Source organism: Anneissia japonica, unplaced genomic scaffold (genome assembly GCF_011630105.1).
Source record: "Anneissia japonica isolate Jap-2015-1 unplaced genomic scaffold, ASM1163010v1 scaffold287997_len74272_cov159, whole genome shotgun sequence".
Classification (NCBI taxonomy): Eukaryota; Metazoa; Echinodermata; class Crinoidea; order Comatulida; family Comatulidae; genus Anneissia; species Anneissia japonica.
The window spans coordinates 1-12,388 of NW_022751216.1; the positions used below are offsets into that span (position 1 = coordinate 1).

At 36.2% G+C, this 12,388-nt stretch overlaps 1 protein-coding gene across 1 annotated transcript; it reads left to right on the forward strand.

Moving 5' to 3' along the window:
* Nucleotides 1–3,559: 3,559 nt before the first annotated feature.
* Nucleotides 3,560–12,388, forward strand: LOC117121601 (adhesion G protein-coupled receptor L2-like; the record flags this gene model as incomplete). The annotated part of the gene is made up of 8 exons (XM_033266836.1): nt 3,560–3,688; nt 4,531–4,591; nt 5,223–5,337; nt 5,499–5,593; nt 6,714–6,819; nt 9,112–9,329; nt 9,780–9,846; nt 12,182–12,388. Coding segments are annotated over 8 exons (998 nt in total), but the record flags the coding sequence as incomplete, so codon positions are not given.

The following is a 12,388-nucleotide window of genomic DNA, read 5'->3' on the forward strand; positions in this document are numbered from 1 at the left end:
TTCGTTGTTAATCAAATGCAGTAATGTTAGAATTGGTGACTTTCTAAAACGTTCTGTTTTGGACCTACTAAATTCAATTATTGTTTATAGAACTATTTCTAAGAACTCTAGATGTCTTACAAAAAGGAGGGAGCATTTCGCGATATTTGTCTGATGTCATTAATTTTTTACCGAAATTAAGTAGAATCCTTTCACGTCTAACCTTAAGAGATTAAGGTAGCACAGAGCAAGATCATAAGTGATATAGTTGGGGCCCAGGATGATTCTAAGGCCCTCTTTTGTACCCGTTTAATTTGATGACTATGACGTCGAGTGATGGCTCCATTCCAAACCTGGCATGCATAACTGTAGGGGCGTATGTAGCTAAAGTAAACACACGTTATATCATCCATGGGGGCTTTGGCTCTGAGCAATATACATAGCGTGTATACAGTATAATCGACGAGATACCTTGCTAATAATATCACCAACATGCAAATCCCATTTTAAATTATCTTGGATGGTAACACCTAATAATTTTCTATGTGTTAAAGCTTTTAGTACAGTACCATCAAGGGAGAATATAGGGGGAGGAATTTCTCTTAGCAGAAAATTAATTCTTATTATATTACACTTAGTTGGATTCGGGATCATATTATTCAAATGACACCAGTTCGTTATCTTCTCAAGAACGGTTTGCAGGAATTGAGGTCCTCAGTATTTAACAGTCTCACCAATCGTGAGGTCATCTACAAATTTCCATCCACTGCAGCTTGCTATAGAGATGTCATTGACAAGGATGAGAAATAATATGGTTCCAAGTTTGGTTCCCTGTGGGACACTACATGTAATTTCTTTGTAAGGCGATATACATTGTTCAAACCTAGTATTCATTTTACGATTAGTAAGGAAGCTGCAGATGATGGGGATAAGAGATGACCTCACTCCTATAATAATTAACTTGTCTCGACGACCACACTATGATCAACTCGATTAAAAGCTTTAGAAAAATCGATGGCACATAGATATGCAAAAGTACCAGAGGCTTCAAGCCCACTAACAACTGTGTTGATTAAGTCAATAGGATAGTCTGACGTCGAGGAGCATTTTTGGCAACCATATTGGTTCATATCTAAAAAACCATTAATGCTCTCTGTAATCCAAGAGACAATTATAAAAGATACAAAAATTCTGGCAAATTTGGTGTTAAAGATATGGGTCGCAAGTCATGCAATGATGATATATTATTAACTTTAGGGACTGTAGCCAATTTCCAAGCATCTGGGAAAACACCCCCCTTCAGACATGTATTAAACACATCCGCATTGACAGGGGAGAGTTCATTCTTAAATTCCTTAACTAATTTAATCGGGAGGTGACCAGACTTACGAGAATTTAACTTACAGATTAGGTTAAAAGCCTGTCCAGGAAAAAAATACTGGGTGGGGGAATTTATGGCCGGAAGAAAAGCTGGTAATACTTTCAGATCAAAGGGAGGTAGTGTACAACAGACAGACACAAAATGATTATTTATCCTGATTGCCGATTCTTCATGCGACTCTCCGGGAAAGCTTAAAGCTGGTTTGTTTTTTAAGTTGCATAGATTTCTTAAGTTTCTGTGCCATTTACCAGGACTGTTGTGCTTCAAGCACTGAATATTATTGTTGTAAAATGACTTTTTTGCGCTTTTGATAGCTCTAGCTTTGTACCTGCTTTCTCAGGTAATTCCATTCAGCTTCAGATGCTTGCTTATAAGCTCGCTGTCGTTCATCTAGTAGGCGTCTAATCTTTGGAGTAATCCATAGTCGATCTGCAGTGCGTTTACACACGTTCTTTATTTTGAAATTACGATTAAAAGCACCTATAATAAGTGCATTAGTTTTAGCGTTACTCAAAGAGTCGTTATAAACTCACTCCACTCATGTACCGTAATCCACTGCCCAAAATTCCTGACTGAGGATTCCGTATAAGGTCTCACTTTACTGTGGACATACTCCGACATGTTTGATTTCGTTTTGTGGTTTAACAATCTGGGTCATAGAAAGGAATTTAACAGATCAGTGTCCAAGTCGTTGAAATCCCCTAATATGAGAATGGATGTAGAGAGGTCTTTGGAACGGATTGCATCAACAGTAGGCCTATGTATTAAATGGTCTAACACGTCGTCGCCACCAATGGCTGATGGTGGATAATAAACGGCACCTATGGAGTAGCACTGGGAGATCCTGCTTGAGTCGGGGAGAATGATTTTCCTCCAACAACATTCATATTCACATGCATCATGTTCGGTAAAATTATGTACGCTAAATTTATTATTTATGAATAAAGCACCTCCTCCTCCTGTACGTTTGCACCTATTCATTGCAATGCAATTGAACTTTGGAATGTTAACTAAAGCTTTGGTTCGATCATTCAGCCATGATTCTGTAATCTACATTGTTACCAAGTTTCGTTACCGTTACTTCAAACTCATCAATCTTATTGTTCCATGATCTTGCGTTTGATAAGAATAACTGAGGGCTCGTGTGAATAACTTTAGACTTTTGCTCCAATTTGATATTAATTAGATCGTTATTCCTAAGTTTCCGTTCGTCAGTAGGCCTGTATCTTGAATTACGTTTAAATACATTCCGATAGCTGCCAGTGTTTATCCGCACTTCAATTTTGCGTCTTAATTTTCTACCACCTCGTTTTCGCCTGGTTTAAAAAAATTATAACGCCTGTTCCTAGTACAACATGGTTGATAACAACGTATATCATACTCACGAAGGCAAGGTATGTATCTAGCCCTGTCTTCATTTGTATGGAGCATTCCATGCATTTTGTCAACATGGCATTCAATTGAATACCGGTAGTTCTCCAGTGTTGCAAATAGGCACGGGCTACGTCGCGACTACTAACCGACGCATCGGTTAGAGTAATGCAATCCAAAACAGTTTACGAAATTAAAGTCCAGGACTAATAAATACACGACAATTAAGTACAGAAGGTATCCACAATTAATATAAGCAGCCACATACAAACATTTAGAATACAAAAATTACAAGAAATTGCAGTTCAGTTAAAAAAAAAGATTCTTATGATTATTATTTATATTATTATTACTACTATTACTTCTATTTCTAATGATATTCTTAGATCAACGCATGTGATGACTCAATGTAAATGTAAGGCTACTACGATACAACTATATAATATTATTATTATTATTATTATTATTATTACTATTATTATTACTGCTATCGCTATTAATCAATCAATACATTCATTGATTGATTCATTCATTCATTCATAATGGTGTTTTTATTAAAATCATCTTCACGGAAAAACTGAATTGTAACAAACTTTTACATAAAATCAATAAAAAAGAACAATTATTTTTAAAAACTCTGGAGCAAGTTTAATCTATATTCAACATTCGGCGCTTATTCGAGCATTACGGTATTGTTTAGATATCGTACTTGAAAATCATAAACTATTTCTCTGGTTAGCTACCACCAGTAAATTATGAAGCTTAAGCATGTTATAAGGTTCGACATAACATATATTAAAATTTAATATTTCCTTGAATTGTATACAGTGTCCGAATTAAAGTTTACAGTTGGTATAACTTTCGTGGTAGAATCACCGGAAGTATTCGAGGTTCCTCTGACATCTGACCCGAATAGGGTCACATTCTCGACATCAGTTGTTGATCCACTGGAAGAAGGTATGCATAATTTTAAACTAAAAACAAAATCATACATTAATATCAAAGTCCATTGTCACACTTACAACGCTTAAATCTATTATAGATTAAATTGTAATTTTGAGTATTAATAATGATGATGATGATGATGATGATGATGATGATGATGATTATGATGCTGCTGATGATGATGATAGCAATGGCGAATACGATGATGATGGTGATGATGATGGATTGGGATGATGACGACAATGATAAAAATAACAATGTGAAGGGACTGATGTATGTAATTAGTTAGACTACACCTTTAGGAAGACTTGGAACTTCCCCAGTCGGCCGTTTAATTGAAATTATTAATATCGTGTGTAAAGTGTCTCCTACATCATGTTAATACTCCCAATGTGTGTTGTTCTACATCCTTTTTTGTTTTTTTTTTCTACTGGTTTCACAACTACAGCTAATTAAAGACCACCTCCAAATTAAAAACCACTTTTCTGTGGTCCCAAATTAACAAATGTCTTTTATTTTTATTATTCTAATTAAAGACCAAAGCTGCTTAAGACTATGAAAATCTCGGTCCGGTTTACCGAGTAGCACAAACACCCTAGGGCTTAAGAAAATTCACTCAGAAGTAATCACACATCTATCGCCATACGCATACATATAATGTTGTTGCTGCTGATTCTGTGGTGTTGTTAATGATGGTGCTAATACTGATGTTGGTGCAGCAGATGTTGCTGGTGTTGGTGGTGCTAGTGCTAACGCTGTTACTGCTACTTTGGTACTGGAGTGGCTGGTTCTGTTGTTGATACAATTTTATAGCTATTGTACTTATTAAGGAAAACCGATATGTTCTTATTTAGACGGACCATTCAAAGTGGTTGCAAGTGTAAAGTTTGACTATGATGATCAACTGGAAACTGTGTAAGCACTTTCTTCTCATTTAAACTTGAAAAAACGGTAATCGTTACGGTCCCAGCTTATCATAGACAGCATTTTCCCCACTGTCCCCGACCAACCCCTAATTGTCCCCCTTTTTGACAAATCTTTCAATAATGAAAATTATTTAAAATTTACCTCACACACCAATTCTCTGCCGTGATAAAACAATATTCAAGTTTAGTATTAATTTATTATTGTGTACTAGGCCTATATAATCCTAAATTCATGTTTTTATGAGTTTAGATTTAGCTTATACGTTAGGCTTATATGTTAGTCTGGAATGGTGGTAGATAATCTGATGCATATGATTTGATGATGGTGTAATTTCCGATGAAAATGATAAAATAAAATTTATCTGTATTTGTGAAGGAACATTTGTATAAAAATATTTATGATCATGCCAGCGGTAACGAGCATCGACGACGCGCAACAATGAAGGCAACAATGACGGTGACACAACCATAGTCAACGACAAAAACAACTGTAATATACACATTACATATTGTATTACACAATTTATATATTTATATATAAATATATATTATTTATTTAGATCAAATATATAATAAATGCCTACAATGTAGTAACAACACCTTGACTTATTTTTTTAAAGATTGTGGTCATCGAATGGCTGTGTGACAGATTATGCCATCGACTATATGGTTAGCGGAGTGACGTGCATGTGTACTCACCTGACGTCGTTTGTCATTCTGATGAAACCCAATCAGGTAAGAATGAATGGAAATCATGTTTTAATGAAACCGTAAGAAAATGTTTTTAAAAGCTTTAGAGGTACTGACGCACGTGGTAAGAATATGAGCCTCTACTGTTCGCTATTTGTCCTAAGATTGACGCGCTAATTCTTATACAGCAGTTTTATATTTTACAGGTAAATAACGGGACTTTGTCCGTGCTTACGACCGTTGGAGTTTCAATTTCGAATGTTTTTCTTATCACTACCCTCGTTACCATTTGTGGTATGAAGTAAGTTGACGTAGAATAACAGTAACTATAATTATGAAAATAATAATAATAATAACAATATTAATAATAATAATAATAACAACAATAACAATTTTAAATACTTATGATTTTATACGTAATTTTTTAATTTGCAATTTTTAAAAAATTTTTCTTGTTCTCAAATCATATTGTTTGTGCAATTTGAGCATTGAATAACTTCAATCAGCCAATCAATTAATCCATCGTTCCGCAACCTATGGGTCGCGGAAAATCTTGATGGGTTGCATAACCTCTTCATATCGTGAAAAAATGTGACATGTGTGCGTCAGTTTACTTTTGTAATGCGTGCGTTATCAAAGTTTTGATGTTAAGAAATACACTATCGAAACATTTGTACTGCAGGTATTTCAACCTGCAAGTGTTAGTTTTGTTCATTTTAAAGTGTATGACTTTCACCTGAAAATCATAATGAGAAAACATTTTTCTCTTCAATTAAATATGTCTGTGTCTTTTGCATAACCCATTAAATCAAAGTGTTAGTTTTGTTCATTTCAACTGTGTTTGGCATTAAAAATGTTTCAAAATGTGTCTATGTCTTCGCATAACCCATAGATTTCTGGCATCAAATCTAGGATTTTATGTATAATAAAATGCCTGTAAATAATTAATTTTTACAAACCTTTAACGTATTTAAAAATTTTATAACTTACGTGGCTTTGTTAAATTAGTAATTCAAAGCTATATTTTAATTTTTATGGGTATTAAATTGATTTTGGGTGATAGTATATTTTTGCCAAAAGAATCAAGTGGGTAGTATCTTATAATACCAGCTATCCCTAGGGCGGGAAAAAAAAAACAAAAAAAAAAACACAGACGTGATTTATTGACTTCAGGTTCGATGGGTCGCGTCTGAGTTCTTGACATATAATTTGGGTCGTGGGCTAAACGGGGAACGGGGAATTAATCAATGGTAGACTTATAGAGACCTCTATGAGCAACAAAATCAAACAAAAAGCTCAGCTGCATGTCTGTGTTGCCTTCCCACTAGTCTAGGTTGTTGTTCTCAGAATTGCATATGTAGAGAAAATATCTAAAAGAAGCAAGTTGTATGAAAACCAACCCCTGTGCATTTTCGTATCAGAGGCTTGAGGAACTTAGACCGGTACAAAATCTTGCGTCATTTGGTCATCGCCCTACTCTGTGTCAATTTCTTCTTTTTGCTCCTGGAGGCTGATGTGAAGAATACGGTATGTTGAATTTATATGAAATAAATATCATAAAATATTTGTAGGCAAATGTTGATAAAAAAATTAATGTAAAAGTAATGAGTGGGATTTATATAGCGCTTTATACTGAAGTGTCAGGGCACTCTAGGTGTGGACAAGCTCGTAAAAGTAAATTTCTTCTCCTCTAAGGGTCTCTTCGTGTCTGAGTTACCCAGTAAACCGGTACCTACTCTCGTCTGTACCAGGGAACGAGCCAAGTTGGGTGCACTAGGCCTACGGTTCATAGTCCTTATCTGAGAAGACTCGCTCTACCACCAAAACCATAGTCGAGCGTGTCGTTCGAATCAGCGCCGATTTATGGCTGTACGTTGTGTTGCCTCTGCCTTAACCACTCGGGCATTCGATTAATATACATATAATGTAATGTATTTCGATTTATATAGCGCTTTATACCGGAGTCTCAAAGCGCTGTGGATTAGCTCGTACAGTAACTTTCTTCTTTCCTAAGGGTCTCTTCATGACTGAGCTACCCAGTAAACGGTACCAGCTACTCTCTTCTGTCCACAACGTGTTGTATGGACCAGTGCACCGGAGTAACCTCCTACTCGTCTCGAAAGATGTATTGGGTTCTTTTAAATGCACGCGAGCCAAATTAGATACACTGGGCCTACGGTTAAGCCTTATTCGAGAAGACTTGTTCCACCACCAGAACCATAGGCGCGCGTACCTTTCGAACCAGCGCCGATATTTTAGCTATAGGTTGCGGCGCCCCTCACTGAAACCCAGTTGCTGCACTTGAATACTTTAACTGCTTTATTCTTTTATTTCAACCAATTTATTTCAAAAAAGAATTAAATATCGTTGCATAACATCTGAACATAACAACTTAGCTCGCATGTCTAGCCTTAGAAACAAGTGTACAATGCAAGGTATGTTATGATTACTATCCTAAATGAACATTATCTCACTGAATCGGTACATGTTGAAAATTCAACTTTAAACCTTTAACTTTGACTTTTCATCTAAATACTGTACTTGCGAGAATAAGCGCCTTAGCGCTTAAAATATTTTTTATACTTTTTGAGGGCGCTTATTCAAACAAGGTGCTCATGAAAACAAAGTGGAAATTGAGAGAGTGCTTATGGAAATTTATGAAAATTGAGGGGTTGTAGGGGAATCTGGGAAATTCAAGGGGCGCTTTTTGAATGAAAAATTATTATAATATAAGGGCATATGGAAACCGAAAATTACGAATGGTTCTGGTGCAGAAAAAAATCGCCAAGAGAACATGGGCCATAACAAAAATGCGAGTTTTAACAGTAGATAAAATTAGGATGGTACTAGTGGTGGCGGTATATAAGCTTGTTGACCATCTGCCGATTGAGATTAGCCGGATCATTGCAGGGGTTCTTGCAAACTCAGATGGAAACGTGCTAAAGGTACAAATTCTCTGGAAATAAAGGCGAAAATTAGGACTAAGACTAGAAAAATATAAGAAGAGGAAAGTTGGAAAGATATACTGTACAGAGCGCTTTCATCTATCCGCGAGAAAATATCCTCATTTTGAAATTGACATAAGAAGAGAATGTGAATCCACTCCGCATAGATTGTTTGGATTATTGGCTTGCTAAGAAAAAAAATCACATAATGTATTGTTAGAAAAAATAATAAACATCGAGAGGGGCGCTTATTCAAACGGGGCACTTATTCGCGCGAGTACGGTAATGTTAACATAATTTTATTTGTAAATACACAAAGATCAGATAGTATGATACAAACTCTAGAAAAAAGTAATACACGATTGAATATTTCCAAATCTAGTTCATCTTCATTCCTGAAAATGAACTAATAAAGTTTTGTTTATAAAGTAAAGTTTTTTTTCTAGCTATCTAATTTCAAACTTATCGGTGAAACCTTTGGTTTCACAGAGTGTTTTCGTGTGAATTTTGGGCTCGAGTGCAATCGGACCATATTACAATCTGACCCTTTGACCATTAAATGACATTTGACCTTAACTCGCCTGAAACAAGGCTTTTGAAAGAAAACCATTCAACTTGAATCTAAAATCATAAAAAGAAATACAGACAACCATCAAGACATTGCCTATATTGGATACATCTCTGAAGAATCGCTACAAAGGTGGAGTTTCGAATCATCTAACTTTTCATACCGCTCATTGCATTAAGACACCATGTGTCTATAGGCAACATCACTGACGTACTTGACGTATAAAATTACACAAATAATTGTGTATAACAAATGTAAAAAAAAACAGTCAAAATCTAATAAAATTCTGAAATGATTTCTTTTAAGATCGCATGCGGTTTTCTTGCTGGATGCTTGCATTACAGTCTTTTGGCAGCTTTCTCGTGGATGTCGATAATGTCAACAGATGTATACATGAAGATCAAACATCCGTTTGCTGATCATGAGAGGCGCTTCTTGTACAGTCGATACATTGGTTGGATTGGACCTTTCACTGTCGTTGGGACAACTGTTGGCTTAACACGAGAAAACTACGCATCTGATGAGTAAATTTGAGCTACATTTTCGAAACTTTTGCTTCAGTTTTAAATATTTCATTGAATTTCTTAATGCCTGAACTCATTTAGTAGGCCTGTATCCGGTAAAATTTTAAGTAAACCCTCATAAAGTATGCTAATTGTATATTAATTTTTCCTTTAAATTTGAAATATATTATTAAATTTTCAAAGACGTTTACAAGGTTTTAACCCAAATTTTAAGTGTAATACTGTGTAGTAAATATGGTAACAGCGACTACGGATGACGACGTCGACGACCACGACGACAGCGACGACGATGATTGATGATGATGTAATAATAATAAAACAGACCAATTTAATTCAAATCATTCACATCATACTTTTTACCAATGGGAAGTGTATTGTGAAGTATATAGAAAATGTGCATTAATAAGTGATTTGCAGCATACTTACACATTTCTATATTGTCAATTCTAGATGCTGGTTGGAGTCTAGATCTGGTGCCATATGGGCGTTCGTTTCCCCCTTGTGCCTCACCATTCTGGTAAGTTATTTCCATATCCACTTAATAATTAGAACGATTAATATACCCATGGTAAAGAATAAGTTAGAAAGAAAAAAAGTACAAAAGTCCTAAACATCCACAAGTGTAAGCATATCATCAGTTTGTGTTATACACCTTATTTCGGCATTACAATATATAAATTAGCTGCCTGAAATATGATCACATTTAATTGTTCTCTTTGTTACAACATAACACAACAGATTACATTACTATCCCTGAAAACGTATTAATAATAATAATAATAATAATAATAATAATAATATAATAATAGTAATAATAATAATATTATTATTATTATTAATAATAATAATAATAATAATAATAATAATAATAATAATAATAATAATAATAATAATAATAATAATAATAATAATAATAATAATAATAAGAATAGTAACAACAACAAGAGCACTCAGTAGAGAGAAAATCTTTGCCCACTGCCAATCTGTTTCTATAAAAAATTCCTCAAAAAATAAAAAAGCACAATTCGTCGGGGAGAAAAAAATATTATATGTATTTTTTACATATTAGTAGATACAATCGATTAAATAAGCCTTTGAAATAAACCCCTAAATTGTCGAAATTTTCGGGGGTTTCGCCCCCAGGACCACTTTCGGAACCTTTATCGAAGCTCGACCACGCCCACTTTGCTTTCGTCGGCGAAATCCGACACCTCGTCGGGGGCACGGCCCCCTCCCCCCCCCCGTAGGGGACCTCGGCCCCACCGTCAGACAAATCCTGGCGCCACCCCTGGCTCCGAGCCACGTGGCCGACAAAGCCTTGGTCGACGGGGAGATGTGCTTTTATACCACAATATTATTTAGGGATTGGCACTAATAATAACGTTATTTGCATAGGAAAATTATTCTTTTTTTTAAAATTTTGATTCGATAACCTAGCCCAGGTCTGTCCGACGTGATGTAGGGGATTCCCCTTCACTCACCTTCGCTGGGACGATGACATACTGGGTTGTTTATAGTGCACACGAGCCATTGTGTACACTGGGCCTACGTTTAATAGTTCTTATCCGAGTAGACTTGCTCTATCACCACAGAACCATAGGTGAGCGTGCCGTTTGAATTTGAACCCGTGTCGATGTTATGGCTGTAGGTTGCGGCGCCACTGCATTAACTGCTCAGCCATTCGACTCACAGCATACCCTTTTTTATAGTGCCTTGTACAGGTGGAATTTATGTTGTAGACCCTAGCAAATATTACCTTAACTTGCCCCTCGGCTGCAGCCGAGATGTTACTAATAACGGTCAGCCAGAATGTTCTGTCATTCATTGCTCCACTGATGTCTTCGAGGCTGAGTTCGATGTTTCTGACAATGGTGTCTGGAAAAGTGAGAGGCTGCCTGCCGCGTCGAGAGTATGGAGGTTTTCGGAAAAGGAGGTCTGAAATTATTTGGTTTTCTGCTCTAAAGCAATGTCCAGCAAGTGTGGATAAAATTGGAAGAATGTCATTATAAATCTGCTGTTTGATTGGGTAGTTTCTCTAGCCGATATTTTGGATTCATGAGGAGTTTGGTGTAGGTGCCATCTAGTCTCTTCTCTAGCTTTTTCTTCATGGTCCATGTTTCAGGCACGGAAGAATTTAAGCTTTGTACTAACAGGGATGATAGATTGTCATATAACATGAAGTTTGTTACATGCAGTCCATGCTTGACATTTACGAGAAAAAAAGTCCGTTTGGCTTTCTCTTACAAATGATCCAAGATACTTGAAATCCTTCACTTCTTTCAACATTGATCCATCAATGGTGCAGATCAAAGGGTGGCCATCGTCTTCATTAAATACCAAACACTCGGTTTTCCTGGCATTAAAAAGTAATCCTGCTTTGGTCGCTGCAGTTTCTAGTGAAGTAAGGAGATCCTGTGCATCTTTGAGGTGGTCTGAGGTCAGAACTAGGTCGTCAGCATAATTTTAATCAGTAACGAATATTCCTTGATGACGCCTGGATGATCTGGGCTTAATAGTGAGATCATTAGAATAGATTTTGTCTAGTGACTGCCTGAGAATGTATGACAAACTGACTATGACAAACAGATATGGAGCAAGAGTGTCCCCTTGAAGTATTCCTTTCTTGATTGTAAATTGATCAGTGGGACAATCTGATGTCTCCACATAGCTGGTAAGATTCTCGTACATTATTGTGATGGCCTTGATAAAATCTAGGGATGCCGTACAGAGTGAGAATATGAAACATTATTTTCCTTAGTCAAATGCTTTTGGAAAATCCACTTAGCTTTTGTCGAGGTAATTTCCCTGAGAATATTCCAGGAATGTTGATTTTCCACATATGCTTTCTGTAGTTCCTTGGCTTTTTGCTTGATGTAATCTTCCAAGGAGCTTTCATAAGCCTTGTTCAGCTTGGCTTTAGCAGCTCCAAGCCGTTTCCTTGTGTTCCGAGCCTACTACGCCACCAGATTGCTTCAGAGGCCAGGTTTATTGTCTCTCTGGACCTAGTGATCTCTGTGATGACAGATGGCCATTTCGATTGTTTTGATACGCTTAGGTAG